At 44.4% G+C, this 25,107-nt stretch overlaps 1 protein-coding gene across 2 annotated transcripts in view; it reads right to left on the bottom strand.

Annotated features, from left to right (window-relative positions):
* The window catches only part of RTEL1 (regulator of telomere elongation helicase 1), a 67,575-nt gene that overhangs the window by 21,865 nt on the left and 20,603 nt on the right, over positions 1-25,107 (bottom strand). For both annotated transcript variants that reach the window (XR_009755325.1, XM_061554156.1), the window contains exons 18-26: positions 22,399-22,512; positions 14,381-14,421; positions 10,404-10,489; positions 9,089-9,166; positions 8,261-8,338; positions 7,257-7,403; positions 6,147-6,268; positions 4,844-4,967; positions 957-1,122 (exon numbers count right to left, since the gene is read on the bottom strand). Coding sequence is in view for 1 of the 2 variants with exons in the window: in XM_061554156.1 (XP_061410140.1) it covers positions 957-1,122; positions 4,844-4,967; positions 6,147-6,268; positions 7,257-7,403; positions 8,261-8,338; positions 9,089-9,166; positions 10,404-10,489; positions 14,381-14,421; positions 22,399-22,512 (956 nt within the window). In the remaining variant the exon portion in view is untranslated. The remainder of the gene's footprint in view (positions 1-956; positions 1,123-4,843; positions 4,968-6,146; positions 6,269-7,256; positions 7,404-8,260; positions 8,339-9,088; positions 9,167-10,403; positions 10,490-14,380; positions 14,422-22,398; positions 22,513-25,107) is intronic.

Raw genomic sequence — 25,107 nt, 5'->3', positions numbered from 1 at the left:
TCATCGCCAGACGACCGCATAGCAGGCTGACGCCTGTGCATTGACCGCAGAAAGCTGGTTGGCTGGTTTTTCATTTCTTCACGCTTTTCCCACTTATTTAATTTACGCAAGTCTTTCCTGGCCTACCCGAATCGCAGTATATACCCAAGTTCATCCCGGAGAACTTTTACCTCACGGCGCACCAGTTTGGAACCAATTAACCCCCTGGAGTGGAGTATTCGCTGGGATACGATTGCTCAACTTGCGAGTCACTGAAACGCGACGCTTTTGCCCCTCCTAGAGGGCGCCCTCCACCACACACTGCAGATGAACATTTCTACGCTCTTGCATCATGCCGTAAACACGTCAGGCTCTATAATTTTCACATAAAAGCATTGCGTGCTGCGTGAGGACTTTTAAATAGACACACGTAAAAAAAAGTTGAATAATTTAGGCTGAATTGAACGCAGACACGCGGCCAGTTGGATGCTGTGGATTAAAATGCCCCCACTGTAAATTAATGTTCATTCGTTTGCGCATTCAAATCCTGAGGGTAACCGCTAGGGCGGGGAACCTTTTTTGATTACCGAGGGCTGAACAAGACTTTCAAAAACGATGGCGGGGCCACACACATAAACATACACCATTTGCATTATGCAAAAATGAAAAAAAAATCATTCCTGTCAACCGAGTATAAAAAAGGCCATTGTACTTGGAAGTGACTGAAAGCGATAACGTTAAAATAAAGTGTTGCCAGGTCAAGATATTCCCCTATTGTTCCCGATCAATGTGTCAATAAATGTTTGCGTGCCGTTTTGAAGTGGTAGTAGGCCTCAAGAAACCAAGGGGCGTGTGAGTATGTATGTGTGTACGCTGAACTTCTTTCGCACCGTACGTAGCCAACCGTGCTGCTAATCGGAGGTGGAATGAAGTCACGGGCCAGACCGCAGGTTTCCCTCCCACCCACCACGCCTTACCGGCTGCGAGTCGTCGCAGGCTGGGCACGTGGGCGTCTACGGTCCTGGCCTTGCGGAGATCGCCGCAGGCGGCGGCCTGCAGGGAAGAGGAGCTGCACCCTGCCCCGTCCGCCTCCCCACACGCCACCTGCCCTCTGCACGACACCTTTCGCTGGGGGGCAGGCAACTGCAAGACACCGGCGCACACATGTCAGAGATGGGGAAACGCGGCCAAGGATGGGACCCAAGCCCAAAAACTAATAACACTCCCAACTGCAGGAAAGCGGAAGTTCACTAAAACGGGTGCCATGTGTAAGCATCAGTAGTGCGGGCTCAAAGGGAGGTCGTGTTGATCACAACAGTCCCTCAAGCGCCATGTCAGCCTTAGTAGCAGTGGCGGCTCGTCAATAGAGGGCGCAGGGGCGCCGCCCCCATCAATATTCAAGAAATATACATATGCAAAATTTATATAAAAATACATAAATAAAATATTGTTTTCATACGATGTGCCGGCTGGTAGTAAGAAAAGCATCAGCATTTTATAAAAACTGGCTTTAATCGGTCAACTATTTTCTATGTTTTTCAATGTGTTTCATGCGGGGCGCCGGACAAATGGATGTCTATGTGAGACTTTACATTTTCGGACAGCATGTGACCTGAAGCTGGTCTCTAATTGGTTTCTTAAAGATTCTCCTCGGGGCGCAAGTCGTTGCGTCCCTGGCCAATCAGAATTGGATACATGTTATTTTATCCAATCTGATTGGTTCTCGTCACCTGTCATTCAAATTTACGCTGTAGGCCACTACTGCGAGTGCGAAGGCGACACCACTTTGACACTTGCTAGGCTGATCAAATTTTTTGTGTAAACAATGGCAGCAGTTCATCCAAATTCTGTAATTTATTTACAAAAAAACCCTTTCACAAGGCTTTCGCTGGAAGAAATAAAAAAGATAAAGGATCTCGGACCGGACCAACCCGATTTACAAATCCAGCAGCAGGCCAGTGACAGAGGACGAAGCTACACACGAAGCTTCACCCGCGCTTGTTATGAGAAACGGAGGTGGCTGGCTGGATGTGATGTTAGCAATTCTCTTTTTTGTTTTCCCTGTCTTTTATTTCAAAGTGTCGGCACTGAAGTTTTGTGGACAACGACGGGGGTAAGAGACCTCAAACATCTCTCTGACAAATGCAAACGTCATGAAAGTAGCCGCAGCCATATTGATAATAGCATGAAACTAACGTTTTTATGTTCAAGTAGGAAACATGCTTTTTGGTACTTTGGTCTGAAATGTATATAAAAGAGAAACATTTATGTTCAAGTAGGAAACATGCTTTTTGGTACTTCTTTTGGTCTGAAATGTAAATAAAGATCATCAAAATTTATATTCAAGTAGTCAAAATGGTTTTTGGTACTGCTTTATATTTATTTGCCCCCCTCAATAAAATAAAAAAAATGCGCCCCCCCAAAAATAAATATCACCAGCCGCCACTGCTTAGTAGGTGTTTGCTAACGGCGCTAGTCCCAACAGTCTGTATAGCTATATGGGGGGATCTTTTGTTTATGTGGAGTGCTTTGTGGCCTCATTCTAAATGTTTTTTTACACGCTTTTATTTAACTCACTCCGTCTGTTGTCATATCCTCAAATCTTGTAACTCTATTTCAACCGTCTTCCCAATATCGTATCGACTGCAAACTTGGTATAGGTATGTCATACTGATGACAATACTATATTCTATCATTAAAAAAATATTTTAAACAATCTTTTTTACGGGTCTAATCGTCCACGCTCAACTCACGTTGCCTGTAAATCACCACAGCCCCTTACGCTATGGCAAGCTGCTGGGCCACTTTATGGAGTCGAGGAGTTCTGCCATTACCAGTACGGTACATTTCATTAAAGCGTGTTAAAAAAAAAAAGTATTTTTAAATGTTTGCTTTATTTAAATATATTCTACTTGTGTTATCAGCATCGTGTCATCGCGACATGTCTAGCCCAAGCCCACTTGCTTTTCTTAACAGTCAAAACTACGTCTTTAACCTACACGTTCTCTAATCCACGTGTTCCTCTGTCTCTCTTTCAGTGTAAATCCAAACATGCGCCATCTCTTGGCGCTTCTGAAGAAGAATTGAACATCTTAGTTGATTTTTTTGGTTTGTAAATGACCACGTTTCTGCACCATGTCATAGAAGGTAGAACGCAGCATTGATAAAAAAAAATCTCTTTATGAGGCACGGTGACACGTTACTATTCACAATTAATTTCCCCTTTCCAAAAGCAATCCTACAAGCTCCAATCCGTCTTTCAAAACATGTGGACAGATATGTAAGTGCACGAATTATCAAATATTTGTACAAGTTCTGCACTGCATGTTTTTTTAAATGATGTTTGTGTGTGGTGGGGGGGTGCGTGGGGAGTTATTTTGAGAACTGCTGAGATGTTTGTCGATTTTTTTTTTAGGAAAACTCCCGATGGAAATATTTTGCTTCTCGGTTAAAATACCAAAGCAGTCAGGGAGAATAGAGGGTGGGAATGCAGGCCTCAAGCATACTGCAAGCACATCTGCTGTAATTAATTTGTCTGACCTAATAGGCTCGGTTTGAGAAATAATTGATTGAAAAGAATGCCTTGAGTGAGCAAGGCTAAGTCTACGGGCATGCTTTAGATACCAAAACAGCGGGACAGTTGTTTCTTTTATGATAGGAAAACGAGAGTTGTTGTTAAAAATGTTCCATTCGATCAGTGAGCAGAGGCTTTTCTGAGCAACACACTTAGAAATATGAGGTAAATAATTAAATGAAAGCAAACAAGCAAGCTCAAGCAAGAAAGATAATGCATCAACAAATGGGCAGCCTTGAAGGAAGATACAAGCCGACACACAAACATCAACTTTTTAGATACGTACCCGTACTATATGTCCCAGGCTGAACGTGTTTTTCAGGAGTTCCACCTGAGTACACTCTAGTGACATCACTGCAGTGTAACCGATATAATCGTTTGCCTTCGTTCCCCAACGTTATCCCGATTGTGCTCTCGTGCTCACATCAGAGCCCTCGCAGAGGAGTACAGCTCTTCGTGATCGAGTGTCCCACGGAAGTAGATGCCAAAGAACCACCTCGGAGTGCACCAATCAAGTGAACTCCAGCCCACAATCAAGGAGGGGGGGGGCGGTGGGGGGGGGGCAGCACTTTCCCAGGCAGGCAGTACTGAATCTCAGCAGTGCCTTCTCAGCAATCTGCCTTCAAAGTCGCCCGGCCACCTTTGCTGCCTTAAAGTAAACATTTACGCGCAAATCCGAATTGATCACAAATACTGTAATGCATGTTATCGAGTTTGATTCCACGCCTGCATAATCCGATGAATCGATTCTCGTTCACGTATTGAGTCAAGCATACTGCTGAGCATCATGGGAGCTGCATGTAAATACAGCACAGTACCATTGAGGCAATCTTTAACTTTTGAACGATTTACAAATGTTTTAAAAATGTTTCTTGTTAAGTTGGTATATTTAATAAAAATGCTATTATTCTATGAATTGTATAGCATTATTGATTAGTTAGCTTGTAATGATCAGTATTACTGTACAATGATTGCAAGTCTATTATTATTTGTCTAAAATCCAAACCAAACATCAGAAGCACTGATTTGCTCTTTTACATATAATCGTGGATCGGTGTCGATTTTATTCTGAAGCAGATCTCAACACAATCTGGGCCACGTGATCACAAATGACTATCCGTGACCACATACACCCCTATTCGTTACATATCTATCGTTTAAGAGATTTTCATTCTTTCGGGCTGCGCCTTCCTTCAATTAAAACCTCGGCAAAGGAGCTGCTTTTGGGCTGTCGCAATAAACACTCCACATGTGGAAATACAATCGCGTGCGGCTTTTGCCAAATCTCACCGTTTTTGTGGCGATCCGGAAGAACTGCGACAGCTCGCGGACCACTGCACCGAATTCCGGGTAGGCCTTAACGGAAGGACGCATCCAGGACGGCAGCTGCGCCACCGCGCTAGCGGATGAGAACCTGGCAGCAGAACAGAACATTGGAAAGCCTCGGCCAAGGGGCTCGCTGGACAACTCAGAAGGTTTTGTACACAAAGCGATGGAAAGAGATAAGTGCATGGTGACCATTGCACAGATACCCCCCGCGGAGAGACTGGAGGCAAAGCATTCTATGTCAAAACATATCTCACGAATCTCAATACCCCTATTACATTTTTAAACTCTCTCCTCGATAAGATATGCAGCCATCGCGCTTCACAACATAATATAATCTATATTCTTGGTTCTTTCGGTAGTCACGTAGAAGGGAAATAATAAAATAATAAAAATAAATTATCATAACGTTTCGATTGCAACACAAGCAATCGTCATCAGGTGTGAAAACCACAGCAGGAAAATTTTTGCTTAAAAAAAAAAAATTTGTATAAATTAAAATGCCATCAACACGTGCATTGAATCATAAGTATATGAATGAATGACTTTTAAATGTATGCAACTTTTATCGAAAAAAAAATGTTGAGGCTAAAGGTTGGAATGAACAAGACAAACCAAACGCAGTCGAAATTAAATAAAGTACATATGAGATGTACAAAACAAAGGAGATGGTAAATACCGCACCAACAATATGGTGCGGACAATAAGAAAGAGAAAAGCTTCTCGTGTTAAATCACGAGCCCAAATTGTGTGAATTGATGGTATTACGGGCAGGATAAGAGGTCGAATCATCAGTGGTCTCATAGTCGTACTACGTCTATGATTGCATCGTCTGATCCGAACACTGCCTGAAACAAGGGCCATACAATTCACACACATAAACACCAATCGATCGTTTAAGTCTAAGTCCGACACTCTTGCTGTGCAATACATGATTGATCCCCACAGCGATGTGATCAATTGTCCAATTATGATCATCACAACGAGGTTATTTTGCATCTCATTCTGTACCTTCTAATTTTTCCCCCGTCTCATTTGTAGTCTTCTTCACGGCACGAGCTTTCACGCGACATCTTGTGCATCATTTGCAGAACTTATGCGAGCGATCGACTCTCATGCGCACAATCCGGTGAAAGTACCGTGGGCGTAGCAATCAATATTAATGGATGACTCGATGCTTCGTTAACATTCTGGCCGAGCAATCGAGCTCAAGACGTTTCAGGAGGGCGTGGGCGGTGGCAGCAGAAGAGAAGGAAGGGGGCGGTACCTGTGGTCGCAGAGGATGATGGCGCCGTAGTCGTGGCGGTGTCGTATGACGCGGCCGACGGCCTGGTTGACGGCACGCGAAGCCTGCTGGGTGTACCACTCCTGGCCAGAGAGGCCCACAAACTCACAGTGACAGAAGACAGACAGCACACGCTTAGCCACTGTGTAAGTACAAACAAATCATTCACGAAAACTAAGGTTCGGAAAGTTTTACAACCACCTAATACAGTTAGTGTTCACGTTCAAATGAGAATTTGCGCAGGAGTTATTTTTATTGGCAGACGTGTGACAGTTTGGCGCCAGCTATCATAAGGTGCGGTCGTGTCGCTTCAGTTCTTTGCGGTGAGCACAATGTCTTTAAAAACAGCGGCGCTATGCCTCTCTAAAAAAATCTATGCTAACCGCTTGTGCGTTCCGAGATTCTGTGGTGAATGGGACCCCACCCTGCAACTTGCAGACGTCTCGGAACGGGTTCAAGTAATTTGCAGGTAATTTCCAAATTTATGAGCATGATGCCAGCACACAGTGGCGTAATCTTTTTGAATATGCCGCGGGATCTTTAACGTCCACTGCGAAGCGGACGGTGCATATAACACATTCCTGCGGACGTTGGGTTGCTCGGTCAATGGCCAGGGTCAACGGCGGCGTGGTGTATTCCGCAAATATGCCCGACTGTGAGGGCGGACACAAACCGGCATGAGTAGGTTAAACATTGAGTTTTATAAGGGCACCACGGGGTGACCAGCCCCTCCCCACCCAGCCCCACCCCTCCCACCCCCCACCCAGCCCCTCCCCACCCAGCCCCACCCAGCCCATCCCCACCCAACCCCTCCCCACCCAACCCCTCCCCACTCTCCCCTCCCCACCCAGCCCCACCCCTACCATTTTTGGATGCAAGACAGACGAACACAATAATCCCTGTGGACTGGTGGAACCAGGTGGTTCCTACCAGTATAACACGGTTCATTCCGTGGCAGTAATAGCCAGGTGCAGCCTGCTGGCTTTGAACCGCAAACTTCTAAAACGAGCGCACGAGGGCCGTGACCGTGACGCCGCTCCGTGAGCACGGGACTGACGCCGCAAACGACGAGGCAGAGTCCCCGTCCGCTACCTGCATCTCCGTCGACCGCTTGGCCTTCATCTCGTCCAGGAACTGCATCTTCAGCTTTATCCACGGGTCCATTTGCGGTGGGAATGGCAGCCCCGTGATAATCACCGCCCGGCCATTGGCGTCAGCGAAGTCCAGGCCCTCGCTCACCTGAGCGGAGTGGGGGAGTAGCGAGGGCGCAATGATGGTCATCCCCCTCTCTTTCTCTCCTCAATCACGTGGTCTCAATGTCAACGCCGCGCGTCTGTCACAGGTTACTATTGACTACATTCTAAGCCAGGGGTCGTCGGCAACCTGCGGGTCCGGAGTCGCAATCGGTTCTTCGTGACGTTATTTATTACAGAATACCGTCTCGTATTCACGTGCATTGCGGCTCTTGTAATATTGAGTTTTTACCGAATTTTAAAAAAATGGCCTCTTCTTGTTATTTTGATTGCCGAACCCTGTTCAAACCTCTTGTATCGTCATAGAAAAGACTCTGGTTCGATGGGGTATTTGCCTGACCTAATTCATGGACATGTACAGTCCTTTGTCGATCCCCTGCAGAATAAGTACCTCTCCCTGGCGTGAGGGTGATGAAACCTATTTGACCATACTTCACCATCCTAGCCAGATGAAAATGAAGAGCATGGACGTTGGGGCGAATGATATAGAGTACAGCAATGGATATGGCTGCACTGCTCTCTACTGGGTACTACGGAGCTTAACCTCATATAACCCACTGTATTGTAATTCTAATTTTGCACCACAATTATTATTATAAATACATTGTCTGGGCGTGCGTATGTATGTGTATATATATACAGCTTACATATATTCGGGGTGATCTTTGTGTGTACGCACAATACCAAAATACGCAATGCCAAAAAGTTTTCTTTATTTGCTCGTGATATATTCAGAGCTTACACTTTCCAGTGGGTGGATTACTGATTGTGTGAATTTGGCTGCTGGTGTGTGTGTTGAAGTTTGGCACAAATGTAGTCTGGCAACTCCTCCAAGCACAATACCTTTCCTCTGCAGACGGCAAAGAAGGCCGCGGCGCTGCACTGTGGGTCGTTAATCTTATCGTAGAAACCATTAATTGCCTAGAATGGAAGGAGACACAATAGATCAGCAACTAAGCGAGCACGGAGCTTGTGTAACAATCTATCGGAGAGAAAAAAAGGAGAAAGATCCTTCGGTGGGCACATGCCGTGGTTGGGAGAAGGCACCGGGAAATTTGCAGGCGAAGATGGGCGGGCATTCTAGGCACGCACGGCTGCGGTTTAATCCACTCGACATTTTGCTCATTGTAACACCAAATCCCTTTGTGTTTTGATCGCGCTCACGACGCAGCACTAAGGCAGAAATGCACGGCACGTAGACATTAAATATAAAGGTGCTGCTGGAGTAAATCGGAGGCGGGCGGGCGGCCAGCCTTTATGAGGAACCCAATGTCACTGTCAAAAATTGTCACGGCCTCAAGGGCTCCCAGACGGACAGCGCCTTTCACAGGGATGGGCAGCATGCAGCCACTCCCCTCACACTCGTTCCCCAAAGCCCAGAGTTATAACAAGTGCAACTCAAAGATATGAGACCTAAAGGCTCTGATCTCACCAAAACCGTCCAATGTCCCTGCCCAAGTTGAGTCTGCTGACACAGAGCATGGCAGAACTAGAGGATTCAAGCCCAACTTTAAAATACGTTAAGCGGGGAAGGAAGCCAGTGACATAGAAGGAGGACAGTCCTGGTAGACATCAACATCAGATAAGGCAGAAGAGTTACCTTCTGCTTGAAGGACTAACCAATCATAATAATTGAAATCATGAACGTGAATGCGAAATACAATGTTGTACCTCTGTGAAAAGCCCTTTCTGCTTGGGCTCCACAAACATAGGTTTAATCTCTTCGATCTTGCTTGATAATCCCTCGTTCTGCAAACCGGGCGACACATCACTTTAAAAGCAACAAAGCCTACCCCCCTCCAGCTTGTATATTACCGTTTGAATGATGTACCCGATCATTGAATAAGTCATGTATTGTCTATTATTGCTATTCATAATGCACCACAATATCGTGTAGCATGAAACAATAGCGCCAGGATATATCGTAAATGTGCCTGAATGTCAGATTTATCATATGTGTAATAATAAACGCTGCTGCACCAGGGCATGTGACCTTTCAGCGCATGCTCCCCAAAGCTCGGGCGGTTATTGCAAAAGCCCATTCCATTAGGGGCACCTGGTGAGAGCTTCAATGTCTCGAAAGTTACAATTTTCATGATTCGTCACGCCTGGCAAATTTGTGTGCAGAGATGCGATGGAGATGCATTTACAGCAAATTGTATGGTGATGCATTTACAGCAAGGCGTATGCTCATGTACGTACAGCGCAGTGTGGTGCCAATGTATTTGAATTGTGGTGTGATCGAGATGTAAATGCAGCACAGTGTGATGGTGATATATGAACGGCAGTGCGATGGTGACATGTGCATCATCCTGTGATGGTGATGTATTGACGGTACGATGCGGGTGTGATGGTGATGTATGCATGGTACTGCGTGACAGCGTTTCAAGTACGGCACAGCGTTTTGGTGATGGAAGCACAACCCGGGTGTGATGGTGATATATCCACTGCCCTTTGTGATGTATGTACGTACGTATTATTACCACAGTGCGATGATGATGTACGGACGGTGTGATGTCATGGATCTATGGCACACTGCGATGGTGACGCAAGCGCAGCACAGCACGATGGTGATATGCGTGCAGTCTGTTCTCCTAAAACGCGGTAGTTTGCGTTCCAGAAGAACGCCGCGTTATGGAAAAATCTCGTGATAATAAATACGATATAATATAGGGTAAAGCGCAGTCGCGTGGGCAGCATCTAGAAGCATCCAGCAGCATCCGCCTTGTGCGATGCTACGCCGAGGCAGCCGTACGACCGCTTATTGCTACTCGCGTGACGTAGTTCCATTCACTCAATTGCGTTATATCCAATTCGCATCCGCGTCATATAAAAAAATGCGTTCCCGAATATATTCATCGCGTTATAACCAATCCACGTCATGAAAACATGATAGGAGAGCAGACTGTACACCACTCTAAGTGCGACATTATACGGCCGCTCCTCGAAAACTGACAATTGTGTGGTGCGACCATGTGCCCCTCACCTTCCAGTGCTGAAGGCACATGTCCATGACGGTGTAGGAGGGGAAGAACACGAGCAGCCCATTGGGGATGATCCTCGCCAGGTTCACTGGGCACGAGAGAGAGGGCCAGAGGAAGTGGCTTCACTCCCGTCACTTAACCGAGGGAGAAATGTGCCCACTGCATTCATAGCTTCTTTGTGATCAAACCATCACATCGTGCCAACGGAGTGCCTCGTAGCAAGTACTGCTGATGGGCAGGGATAAGCAACCTGATATACCCCAAATAATATCTCTTATTTTTCGATTTAAAGCTTTCGTGACTGCAGGGATTCATCTTCTTGGTTCTTTCGGTAAAGTCACGTAGAAGGAAAATAATAAAATAATAAAAAATAAAATAATTCTCACGACGTTTCGGCTACAAAGCAAGCAGCCGAAACGTCATGAGAATTATTTTATTATGTTTTATTTTTATTATTTTATTATTTTCCTCCTACGTGACTTTACCGAAAGAACCAAGAAGAATATCTCTTATCTTGAAGATACGTACGACTGTGTGTTCTGGGCTGTCCGGTATGGGTTTTAAGCTACACTGATGAGAAAAAGACTTTATAATAACAGTGAAGAACTCAGTCTTAGTGCCCCAACAATAGCGCTGCATTGCCGTATAATATCCATGGGAGTAAAATGTCAGTGACATGAGTCAAGCGCAATGGGGATGTGTGCTGCATTCGAAAAGACTGCCGCTCTGATAAATCCCGTTAACTCACAATTATCCACGGGTGGATAATCTGGGTTGGGGACTAACCGTGCGTGCCAAAATTGCATATATTTGTGTTTGCTTGTACACGGGTTCTATAATTAGCTGCTGCTCACTCATCGCAAGGTCAGAAACTCAGTGCCCATGTGATCGTAGACAATGAAACCGATTATTTTTTAAAGCAAAAAAACACGTGACACATTCTACGTCTTCACCCCATGCTATGAAGGTAACCAATTTATTTAAGTACCTAATTTACACATGTTTTGCATTTTCTGTTATTGTTTATGCGGGCTGCTGCTCCCCCCCTCCCTAATCCACCATCACCTCGTCATTACCCAAGATAATTGAGAGCTTATAAGAACAACACTGAGGGTTCAAATTGCAGTGCTGTTGAAAAATCACAATTCCCGCCCCGAGCCCAAACCATCCCCATCCCCGTACTCCTTGGGATGCCATTAACATGCCCATTGCTGCATACCCGGATATCAAAGGATCAGTATTTTCACATCAGTGACTGATGGTAAAGAAACGTCTACTTTCTCATGAGCAAAGCTTCGAGCCTGTGTTGGACAAGCTTAGGTGTGCACGTACAAGATAGGAGATATTTGCGTTTTGGGCTGTGTTTTACTTTAAAGGAGAAATGGATAGAAGCAAATTAGACTGTGGTATAAAGAGGGACCCCACATGCTAGCTACTGACTCTAACCCAGCAGCCGCAAAATAAAACCGAGTTAACGGAAGATTATAATCGCCGTAATAATGGCGCACTTTACCTGCTTTAACACGGAGGCGAATACAATTACACGCTCAAACGCGCATCTAATGGACCGATGCAAAGTAGCGAAATGTGACGTAGCCGAAATGAAGAGACCGACTCCTGAGTTGGCTCTCTCAGGGTGGTCTCATCAGGAACACAACCGCACACCCTTCACCTGCAGCCAAGGATGCGCAACGGCATACCCGGCGTACGCATACAACGGCATACACTTAATAAATTAACCGGACTGAATGAAATACCCGTCGTGGTGATGCTATCAATTATAACGCACAGCTTCTGCACGCTGACCCAATTACCATACATAATTATTTAAATTGGCCATAAAGATGTGCTAATGATTACCCAAGGTTGTAGCAATGTACGATGCACAGTGCTAGGGCCCTTTCAATGCACGACGATGTGGGGGGGGGGCATAATCATGAGGGCTGTATTGGTCCTTATTTCGTCAAGGAAACAATTGTCCCACACGCCGATTCACGCAAGAAAACAAAGGCTCTTGCGAATGCGCTCATGCATTATAGAATCACACCGACAATCGTGAGCGAGTGAACGATTAATGTCACTTGTACAGTGATGTGCCAAGAAGGGCTATAAAGTCGAAGTTTGGCACAAATATATTCGGGTCGATGCTAATAACTACAAAATCAGAAACCCTCAATTTAAAATTTGGCCCTCCACAAATTACAACCGAGAGGTCCATTCTCACGTGCATAATGTCATGCAGATACTGTGAGTATAACTAATCGTTTTTTATTGATTGTTACTTGTCTACTAAGCAGGATTAACCTTGTAACTCATGCCGTCAAAGCCAGCGGCAATATTTTTGTCGTTCTCAGGGTCAAAAACAACTTAAACTTAAAAATATGCAAAAATTCAAACCAAATTAAAGCTAAGCAGTGTGGGGCTCGATGCTGTTCACCAATGCCCACTTTGACCGTTCAACAGAGGTCGCAAACGGGTTTTGATTCCTTACCCGTACCCGGCCGGGTACGGGTACCCGTTCCCTACCCGTACCCGTACCCTACCCGAAATGAGTGACAAACGGTTACTCACCAGTGACTCACAGCCTACCCGTACCCGTACCCGGCCGCACCAGGGTCGCAAACTGCTACCCGTACCCATACCCAGCCTGGTGTGGGTAGCCGGGTATCGGGTAGGGTATCGGGTACCCGGTTGCGACCTCTGCCGTTCAAGCGCTGGAGAATAAATCAGGCGAGACCCACGACTGTTTAGCTCGGTTAAAAAAAACACCCACGGGGACCACGGTGCAGCGCCAACGCGGACGCAATGTCGTCAACGAGCGCCGCTCGTCCTCCCCGAACCACCGCATCCCCCCGGGACATGCGGCGGGATTTAAAGGTTTACCACCAAGCGCTGCTGGTGCACAGTGTAGCTGCTTCCACCCAACGTGTGCTCTCAAACCCCGACAAATGTATAATGAGGCTCCTTTACTTTGCCTAACCAGGCAAGTTTCAGCAGTCCCAGCATTGCCTTTGACTAAGCCCATCAATTGGAATGTTTGGCTTAATTGAATACCGAATAAAATGTGAAACAGCATTTTCCTGCAGCGTAGGTTATATATATGTATTTTAAATAATGCTTTTGGGCACTTATGCTGTGTATACAATATATTGCACTAAATTGAAAACTCGTGTCTTTGAAACTGCTTTTTGTGTTTAGTTTGTTGTCCTTCCCTCCAGATCTCCGATTAGAATGGTTGGCTACGTACGGTGTGAAAGAAGTTCAACGTACATACTTACATACATGCACTCATAATAACCAGTGGGCTTTAGCATCACACTCCATGAGAGGTCACTTACTTTCTTCACTGATAATCAGGACTGTACATTTCTCAGTGTTTATCGTAAGACTTGAAGCCATTCAGGACGGGCTGAGCCTACCCTATGAGTAAAGCCAATCAAACTCCTGACAATCATTTTTGAGGGCCCATATTTTCACAATTTCATTTTTGGATTTGTCCAGTGATGAGCATTGCCTTGACAATATTTTGGCAAATTTCAGTTTTCTGATCCCCAACTAAATCATAATTATAATTCAAAGGACTCACTCAAGTCACGATCGACTGTAGGCACAATTATATAGTCAGTGTTGTAAGCATACACTTACGCAGTGTTTAAGCTTAATAATAAGAATAATTATCAAGTGAATGGTCTTGACGACCCCTTCATTGTGTGGCTTCTGGGGTACAAACGTCACTGTGCTTGTCCATGCAACAAATCCAGTGCTCAATAAAACCACGAAGGAAACAAAATTTGACAATTAAAACTGCAGTGTAAATTACAGCGGCGGAAACAGGGGCACGAGCAATCATTGCCGGCTCATTAAAGTTAAGCGTTGCATCAACCATCACTGCCAACCGCTGCGTGTTGTGTAAATAGCGGGGCAGCTCGAAACTCTGCAGCAATGTGATGTGGCGTGAGCAGTGACGCAGTCGACTCACCTATCGTCTTTCCCAGTGACGACATGTACGCCGGGCAGGACCTGAAACACACCCACCACGTTTATTAGCTTCTCGATGCACCAAATCATGATCATCATCATCATCATTGCAGCAGTCCTACAGCGCAAATGTTATTCTTTTGGATTGTATGTGCGTTGTGTAGAAATTGTACGCGACAAGTCCAGTTAGTTTGTGTCTCCCCTAGAATTGGGGAGCACTCATTTTATGCGCTACCACATTTCTTGGAGGCTCAACTGGGAAATTCGAGTTGACAGCCGCTCCCTCTATCAGCCCCGCCTACTTTCATAAGTTGGCCCCATCTACTGGCCATAAGTTTCATCTACTCATGTTCTAGCCCCACCCACTACTCACAGTTGTACCGCCGCTTTTCCCTGATGACACCGGTACAAACTTTTTTTAAAACTGGGACTGTCCTGGTCAATATGCAACATTTGGAAGCCCTAACTCATCTCTATTGACTGTTCAGAGCCAAGGGTGGAAATTTCCCATTGCCATGGGGTAGCCTCAATATTAGAATAACAAGTTTAGTTCTCATAAGGTGGTACACTCTAGAAGGATGATGGGTTGATTCTGGATTGGTATTTGAGCATGCAACTTCCTGATTGTGAGTCAAACACCATAACCAGTCATCCAGCTAAATAATATTCAGTCTATCATTACCTGTATACAACAACTAGCGGTATTCACATGAATATTAAGCAGCAAACAGCCCTGAAATGTTCTCAAATGAGCGACAATGATGTGCCATTGAAAGCTCCGCATTCAAATGTTGATGAAGTAATTACCTCTATAGCATGTCAAAACAAAAGAGCAGACTATAGTTTGCGTATTATTAAGAGCGAGTCTTTCTGGTGAGCCTCGATTCCAGAATGCAAGTGAAAACATTCCCAAACGTCCACATGAACCTGGCAACCCAGGGGAAGTGAGCGCTGGTTGACGACATCTCAGTAAATTTAATTTAAAAAACGGGCCGCACTGGCGTGACCTTAGCAGACAAAATAATAATAAAAATCTAATGGAAATTGATCTAAGCTGTCTCGCCCTCAAGTTGACACCGATTGCTTCTTTACAGCAAGCACTGGCGACGATAATTATTATTTAAACGACTGTAAAGATCGATCAATGGCTTGAGATAGAATCCTCATGACAGCTTGTTGCAAATGCACACACTACACCATTTGTACTCTTTGGTTCTTTCGGTAAAAGTCATGGAGGTAGAAATAAAACAAAATAAATCACGACGTTTCGATAGCAACACAAGCCATCGTCTTCAGTTGAAAATCGCGATAGCAGCGATGTCTGCTGCGAGCAGCACGATGTCTGCTGCCTTGTGAAGAGAAGCTGTTACCAGCAAGAGTTTATATACGTTTTTGAGAACAAAGGTAGCCGAAGTAGTGTTAATGGGGTATTATAGTGTAAAGGTAATAAATAGCGTGGCATGTTAAAGGATTCTTGCAGTCACGAAAGCTTCCAATCAAGATTACATCATTTGTTTTTATTTATGTATTACTTACTGTTAGTAGCTCAGCTTATTGGAGAGTATATCTAGTATACCGATGATACTATGTAGTTTATACTTTAGTTTTTTACGTGGTTGTTTAGTTACTGCAGCTACATACTATTAACATTCCTTCCCTTTATTAATACTACCCATATCCCCTCCCTTTGATGCTGCTAATCCTGCATAATGCACGGGCATAATATGACTTTGAAAATCCCCCGCCCACCTCCTACGCATTTCACAAGTAGTACTAATCACATACCTGCATTTGCCATTAATATGCTAAATTCCTCTTGATATGCAAATTCTTTTGTCAAGGCGCCCTTCCAACCCAGCTTAAATAGACGCTCCAAGCGTGGTGGTGTTTCATTCAGACGCTGTCTTCCTGACAGACCTGGTCTTCACCCGAGGACGGCTGATTGCGTTGTGGCCGAAACGTCGTGAGAATTATTTTATCATGTTTTATTATTTTATTATTTCCCTTCTACGTGACTTTACCGAAAGAACCAATAAAATTACATAATTTGTGTTTTCTAGAAATTGTGCGCAAAGTTGCCCAGTGAACAAGTTATTTGCATTTACAGGGCATCGACATAGCTGCACAGAAATCCACATTTGGCCACGAGGCTATCAATGAATGAGCTCAAGCACGGAAGTGGCCCCATAATAATGGTCCAAAATGCAACAACGGTGAAAAGCGACATTTGAGCATTTTAAAATAAAACCACACTTTTTCGATCGGACGATGAGCCCTAGCACAGCAGCCGTTGTGGCTTATTAGGCAGTCAATGCATGCCTTACTCTCAGCAGTTCGTGCATGGGCTCACCACACGTGCATTAAGTTGGGTTAAATTATTCATCCGACAGCTGCCGCTGGGCCACCCAAGGGACCAAATGCTTTTGTTATCATACTGTAAATTGGACGGTGTCTTTTCCCCTGTTTAAAATTAGGCCACGGTCTTAATTCCGCCTACACACAATCAGAGCCGTTGAAATATTAAGGGTCACATGACTTCCAAATTGTATTGATTACTTAAAATAAAAACCGCTCCACAGGACTGGTCAGGTGGCTCCGAGGTCACTGCTCGGGGGTCACGTCTGAGCCGGCGCTGCTCAGACCTTGAATTCAAACAATCGTCCGTGATTAAACTACAAGCTCAAGAGGTTGAAATGGAGTGACCTTAGTAGATAATTAATGATCTTAGCCTAGTCTCCCCTACTTCCTGCTCAAATCAGCATCGCTCTTATTTACAGTTCTGAGCCAGTGGTCTGAATTCCACATTACTTTGGCAGGGACAAATCCATCCAGAGGACACCATTTTTGACTTCCCTTGAAATGTATGCTCATTGCTTCGACCCCGGAGGGAAAATGAGCTGTGGCAACCGCACACAACCAGGATATGAATTGCAACCTTCTGATTGCGAGCCGCTCACGCTACGGCTGAAGCTGAGCCACCTTGGCCAGATACACGTACTAAATTTAGTTTGCCACTCGCATACAATTTTCCAAACAGATGCCGAGCTGACTTGCCTGCGCGATAACCCTGCTAAAATCACATGACCGTGAGCATGTAGTGGAGGGGCCAAAGATCACCTTATGCTCATTTTAAGTCATTCAACATGCACCCGATGTCTTCAAATCTCAAAATCTAAACAGGTTATGGGTCTAAACTTGATTTGGAGCTTTCGTGACTGCAGGAATTACTTTCTGGTTCTTTCGGTAAAGTCGCGTAGAAATAAATTCAATTAAATAATAGAATACGACGTTTCGATTGCAACACAAGAAATCATCATCATCAGGTATGTTGCAATCGAAAACGTCGTATTCTATTATTTAATTTATTTTCTTTCTACGTGACTTTACCGAAAGAACCAAAAAGGTTATGGGTCTGGTTGGCACTTGGACCAGAATATGTCCTTGTGGTTCAAGGACTTGTTGTGCTTGAACCATAAGGACTTGTTAGAAATTGTAGGCATGAGGCCGATGGGTGAACAGGGGATGCCAGTGGTGTTATGTGTGGCTTCTACCCGGGTACAGTACTCCAGTTTCCTTCCTTCTCTCATCCATTGTATTGGCCAAATATTCCAGTGCAGGACCCGAGTGAAAAACAGCCTTGAGACTCAGTGAGGCTTTCCCGAGTACCTAATAATGATATTCCAAAGGACATCCTTTTCTGAAATCCTTTCAAACTGTCAAAATATATTTTGGTGAACTTTTTCGATCCACCTCATACCTGGACATTAGGAACAAAAACATGAAAACTAAAACCTCTTCCATCTTCAGGTTTGTTACCCTGAGGGGATATAGTACCATGTACAGTAGTTCCTTGGTTAACAGTGGCATCGGTTAACGATTTTATTTGGTTAACATTTCGCCAACCATAGGACCCCATGGTTTCGACTAACATTAACATTTTGATTAACGTCATGTTAACATTACGCACGCGGGCGCCAATTTCGGCAAATCGGAGCACTCATAAGTTGGGCTGAGCATGCCCTCAGCCAATCAGCGACACCCCATCTATGAGCGTTCAGACCTCGACTGGCTTTGTCTACATTATACGTTTTCTGTTTTGGCAGTGGAAACAGCTCTCTTGCAGACCGAGTGACTATGTTTATGTTAATATTATAATCCTTTAATATGTTCTTAGAATATTTATTTATTAATAGGGAGTGTTTACATGTTACAAACTATGTTTTTAGGGTCAAAAAGGTCAACTTCCGATCATCTAGGAACAGATGAATGTTTTGAACATGGAATTCCTATATTCGATTAACAGTTATTCCGGTTCGCAGTAGTTTTCGTGAAATGAATTAAAAATGCTAAACCGAGGGACTACTGGTACAGAAACATGTTGGCGCTACAGCACGATGGCCTATTAATTGCCTCTTTACAAGGGCACTAAACATAACAAAGGGAGGCATTAGGAAGTGCATGCCGCGTTGCTTTGAACCGTTTAATAATGTATTCGTGCCTGCAGCCACATGCTGTGCACGCACACACATAAAGGTTCATATGTTTCTAGATTTGAAGTTTTCGTGACTGCAAGGGTCCATACTCTTTGTTTTTTTCGATAAAGTCACGTAGGTAAAAAAAAAAAATCACGACGTTTGAGGCAACACAAGTCTTCAAATATATGAAAGAAATTCTCATGTGCGTAGAATTCAATGAAAACATCTATTTTAATTAATGGATCAACTCATAGTTTCATGCCTAGTGTGTGTGTGTAACCCTGCTTATTTGTTTCACATAATGGGGTACTGTGGTAGGGGCTAGGCATGTAAGAAGCGCATTCGCTTGTTGCACGTTCGGTTGAGGAGCAAGGATGCGTGAAATAACGTTTTGTGCCTCGGTAACACAAAAAAACTTTTCTTTTATAGTCAATGTCACTGTCCACTGGTGGTAAGTTATCCATGAATGCCACCAGTGGACAGCTACATCGACAACTAAAAATCTGCTCGGATGAAGTCGTGCGGCGTAATTTAAATGGAATATGTGCGCTAATATATTTCCCCTTATTTATTACATGTACATGCAAGGATGCAATGATTCGTGGCTTAAACATTCATTCTTATGCGCACAATGCACACGTCGAATCATGCGAGTGAGATGAAGCCATGCATGATGTAAGAAAATGGTATTCCAATGTAAAATTTAGGGCTATTGGAGTGGACAAAACCAAGAAACAACCTAAACGATGCTAAAAACAAGACAAAAAATAATTCATCATCGAATCAATTCGGAACACTCAGACTCGACCATTAATCAAAGCGCTCGGGGACTTTCGTATGCACGTACTGTATGTTCAACTTCTGTCACTCCGTACGTAAGCCAACCGTGCCAATCGGGGGTGTCAATTGTTACAAGCCAAAAATTAATGCCGACACGTAGTTTTATTCAAGAGTCGGGAAGCGTATCAGCCGACCGACGTGTTCACTCGCTGCAGCGTTTCGGTTTGCAATGCAAATGCACAACGGTAAAAGAATGGCGTGTTCGAGCATCGCGCAATGCGTGGGCGACATGTGGTTGCGGGACATCCAGCCACCATGATCGGCCTTCACTTTGCATTAGCCTGCGATTATCTTAAATTAAAAGCTGCGACACTACAAACAATGCGGCTGTCATGGCTTTAACGCCTCTAAAGTGTTTGGAAATCTGCCGTATCCACCTGTCGCCCCCCCCCTTATTCTCGGAACGCGCTCGCGTTGGGCCATCAATCGTGGCTTGCGTGCCCTGGCGCTGCTGTAATTACGCTCGGAGGCCATCCAGTTCACGTCGGGCGTGGCGCAATTTCCAGCTTCCCGTCCATTAGGGGAGCACAATTCAGCAGCGGAGAGCGCCTGTCTGCGCGTAAAGTCGCCATCACGGGTACATCCCAGTGGCCCTGAGGGGGCACTTGCCACTTAATGACACAAGAAATCACGTGCAGTTTGCCACTGTTAATAATTCACGGGGGGGCGGGGGGGATAATCACTCCAATGGTTTCCGTTTACGACTGTGACTAAGGAGAGGCTGGAAGCGTTATCAACAACACAAGTGAGTGAATGCAAACAAAAGGCAAGTATTTGGGGAGATGAGAAGCAATTGGTGCAAGGAGGCTTTGGTTGGCAGTTTGTTAATCCGCTGCTTGATGAAGGGTACGCCGAGCCACGACATGGGGGTTGTAGGAGTTAATTGACCACGCATCACCACGCCGGTCAGAGAGAACCGGTGATTTTCCTGCAATTTAGCTCCGCAAAATTAATACACGAGTAGTAACATTAACAGGATGCTACCAGCTCATTGCGACAAATTATTAAAAAACGATTGAGTGCTCACTTGGATGATGGGAGAATCATGTCGACATGTTAACGCCTTCAAACGAGCTAAGTCATCACACAATCGTGCTGTTTGTATGATTCCCCCAACACATCTACATCGCCGAGATAAGCTAAACCTATAACTTGCGTGTACTGGCTAATTAACCAGTGCGAGGTCATGTCTGGCATTACCAGCGTGGTAAATAAGGGGCATTATTTTTGGTTTATTTTTCAACACAACCATGACCACACTGCTGCTTTCCATTGCAAGGCAGTTGGTTTAAGGTTGCTAGAAGAATGGCAGATTAGCCTGAAAACGTAAAAACAAATTAGACCGTGCAGTGTTATACCATACGTAATTTTCTCAGTGTGGAAGGGCATCATTTACAGGTAAATGATCGTGCGTGACGGTTGGGTGTGAGTGGCCAAGCACCACAGTATCTGGTGATTTGTGCGTGGAATAGATATCAGTATAATTGCCCTCCCTTTTGTATGAATAATTCAATAACGCTCGCCCCTGGGCTCGGCTCTTTGGCACCGCTCTGAATGTGTGCGCTCTTGGGAAAGATCGAGGTCTTGGCTCAGACAGGGCCTCTTGCCTCGGTGAAGGCACCTGCACCCGAAACCCAACATTTGATCAGCGAGGTCGTCGATCTTGGTGCTATGGCCGAAGTGACTCAACTGTGAGTAGTTCCCCTATTCAAGCGGGATGATTAACTGTTCTTCTTGGTTCTTTCGGTAAAGTCACATAGAAGGGAAGTAATAAAATAATAAAAATAAAACATAATAATAGTGAGAATTATTATGTTTTATTTTTATTATTTTATTACTTCCCTTCTACGTGACTTTACCGAAAGAACCAAGAAGATGAATCCCTGCAGTCACGAAAGCTTTAAATCGAAATTTGATTAACTGTTGCGCGCCAGCCCCACATGCATCCATTACTGATTTGAACCCTACGCCCAACCATTACACACCATCCATTAGCTCGGCCTAGACAACCCTCTTATACCGACACCGTGAAGAGCAGAGTGGAACGGCAAATGAAGCTGCTATGCACTTGGGAAAACTATCTGGAGGGCACGGTGCAAAAGGAGGATAAGTATTTCTATCTCACTTTGCAAACGGATGCATAACATTGTTAATAGTAATGGGATGTGGAACTGGGTAGAATTATGCATGGATTAAAAACATCATGCTGTTATTCGTTTTTAACGTTTTAGGCCAATCTATAACATTCCTTTTCTTGAAGCAACCTTCAACCAACTGCCTCGTCCTGTGCAGTAGTTGGTTTAGCAATGATTCTGTTGAGAAATAATTATAACTCTTTCATTAACCCAGAGAAGCCTCACTGAGAATTAAGTCGTATTCAGCATTTCAATGTTTGGGCAAGTCCATGAACATATATTTAGTTTCATGGTGGACAGCACTGAATTACCCGGTGAAAATCCACAAATACTTTGGTACAACGCTCAAAAACGCCACACAGACAGGTAAAATTATAATCCATTGCTGTACGCCATCTCTTGTTCATTTAACAGCGTTGCATTGCACGTGGCGAAATCACGACGTTTTCTTCTTTAGGTGTTGCTAACTCACCCCAAGGCAAGCAAAAGCCACAAGTAGTCATCTCCAAAGACAAATTGACATTGTGATGATGGTCATATTGTACGGCTGGGTGCTTTCCACGCGTTACCTGTTTCTGTACGCTGAATTCAACTGCACGGAGTCTGGCCCCTTTTCAACGATTCCCACCCACACCTGATGCTTGTCAATGACGTGCGGGTTCTCCAGCTTGATGGGGAAATCACTGCGAAAGACAAAGATCACCCGTAGAGACTGAACAGACGACAGGAGCAAGTGCTGTTAGCGAGTACCTATGAAGGCCGGCATGGCGTACGAGAGGATGGTTGGCCAGCACCACGCCCGGACTCCTTTATCTCCCTGGTGGCGACGTTTACACACCACACCAGGTACTTATTTGAGGCCTAGTCGACCTAGGGGAAACCCAGGACCAGTTCAAATAATTGTCACTGGTGTTGACTGCGAGCAGGATTTGAACCTGGTTCGCCGAGTTCGTAGTGCAGTGGCATTAACCGCTGCACTACCGCTCCCTGCTTCACACACACACAATCGCAAGTTACAACAAGCATGCATCAGCTGAGACCCAAACAGTCAACACTCGTCCAGTTTGCTTGCTTAGGAAACAAATGTAAATGCCCAGCCTTCATCTCAATCCACTGCTGAATGAGGGCACCCCCACACCGTGGGTTGTAGGGGTTATTTGACCATACTTCACGCTGGTCAATGCAGGATGGTGAAAGCGGTCTCACCGCCTGGCTGCTTTTCCCGCTTGCCTGGTTCCTCGCGCCTACGAGTTGTTCTCTCTCTCTCTGAGAGCGAGCGAATACTGTTCGTGTTACAAGTTTAAATTATTGTCAATATTTACGGCGGCACGCTACAAATCCATGACTTTTGAGTTTTTCGCCAAACAATAATTTATTCGGTGGTATTGTTAATCATCATGTATGTAAATAAAGGGAAGGCATTTGTGGGGGCGGGGAATAATAACCCCACTTCGTTATGTGGCTAATGCTCTCTTTTCTGCGCTTCAGCACAATTTTAATTGCAAGCAAAACCAAAAACCAGGCAAGTGGTTCCAGTGTAATGCTGCCGATAAAATTCAATTTTACAGCTGTCTGTAACATAATAATTGCCAGCTGAGTAAGCCTGCTGATAAGTCAGCTTAGTCAGTAGCACACAACAAAGACATTTCCTTTAAGAGCAATTTACCCATAACAATGTTTTAAAATTACATTGAGAGCTAAGCTGCACCACAGAATTATTTTCATTATGCATAATCACTGAAAAAAATATATATATACCAAATTATAAATATGTCTGTTTTGCAAGGTTGGTTGGCTCTCATCGTCGAACGCCAGAAAATGTACCTCAGTGGGACCTCACCTCATTTTGAATAATGGACATGGACTGTAATAGGTAATTATTTACAAGGCAAAAAGTGAACACAGCATGCCACTTTTGCCTCCACTAAACCCACAAGCATGACAGTACCACAAAGGGGACCTCTTGACGTTTTCTAGAGAAACCACACGACTATTCAGCATTCTTCTGCCCGTGCCCAATTACCATAACCATTTGATGATGTTTAAGGTAGGCGCAGAAGGCCTGCTTTAAACTAAAGCCGGTCTTGCCAGTAGTGATTACAAACTTAATTTCCCATTTGTCCGTGTCCACGTGGCTTTTTTCTAGTCAAGCTTGTTGTGCCAATGTGAGCGGGAAGGTGACCTTCACAGCGAGTCTCTCAGAGGCGCCACAGTATACTCCTAATGACAGTCGGGGAAATTACAATCCCACGGCGCAACGTGGCCTCATTTGTCTAACGCTGACGGCCCCGAAAGCCGCCGCATAATCATCAGAATACCAATCAGAGTGCCGAATTCACGCGCCGCAAGTGTTAAACGAGGGCTGGTGTTCACAAATGCTCAGAAATGTAATTAGCACTGGAATGGTGATAAACCTCAAGTGCCTGGGGAAAAAAATCTGTTGCAGTTCCACCAACTGCAGCTGCCAACGTTGGAGATAAATACGCAGCAAACATGTCTTTGGCAGGAGGAGGATTGTTTGCGAACACAAGGCATACATCAGCTCCTTCATTAAAACTGATTCCTGTGCTTGTGATAGAAGCATTGACTTCTGCATGTAAGAATTTATAAACAAAAAATGTAAACTGTATATTCAGATTCTGTGTAAATGTCACATTTTGGCTAATGAAATGAAGTTGATGGAACTTGAGACATTAAGAGGACACAATAAGTTATTGTTTGAATACAATAATGAATCTGAATCGTGACAATTGATTCAATTGTGAGGTGTGTGGGAGTGAATCATGGCAAGACTACTACACAACAACACTCTTAAATAAGTGGACAACTTAGATTTTAGTAAGTGGAATTATTTCTCCAGTTTATGCCCGAAAATCCCAAATTCTGAAAAAAACAGGCCACACACAGCATAATTATTTTTCTGATCTTTTCACACAAGCTTATTGAGGCCCACACCTGATTACATTTAAACTGGGGGAAGAAAGCTATTACATAAAAAATATTAATTAGTGCAACTCTAAATATCCATAAACTGTGCCTGTCAATCTGTGCTATTATTCAGAGACCTTGCCGTAATTATGCGTGTTTAGATTAGTTGATTAAAATATTCTTACGTTCAGGACAGATGGATCCAATCATGCGCGAAAGCAATCCTTCTTCAACAAATTATGCAAACAACATTAAATTATCACCTTCACACCTTCAGGCAAATGGAAAGAGGCAGAACCAACAAGACATAAACTACAAATGAGACTAAAATTAGTAAATTCACGAGTCGA

The sequence above is a fragment of the Lethenteron reissneri genome, chromosome 19, assembly GCF_015708825.2.
Source record: "Lethenteron reissneri isolate LAM-NWPU_2019-01 chromosome 19, ASM1570882v1, whole genome shotgun sequence".
Lineage (NCBI taxonomy): Eukaryota > Metazoa > Chordata > Hyperoartia > Petromyzontiformes > Petromyzontidae > Lethenteron > Lethenteron reissneri.
This window is presented reverse-complemented; position numbering and strand designations above follow the sequence as displayed.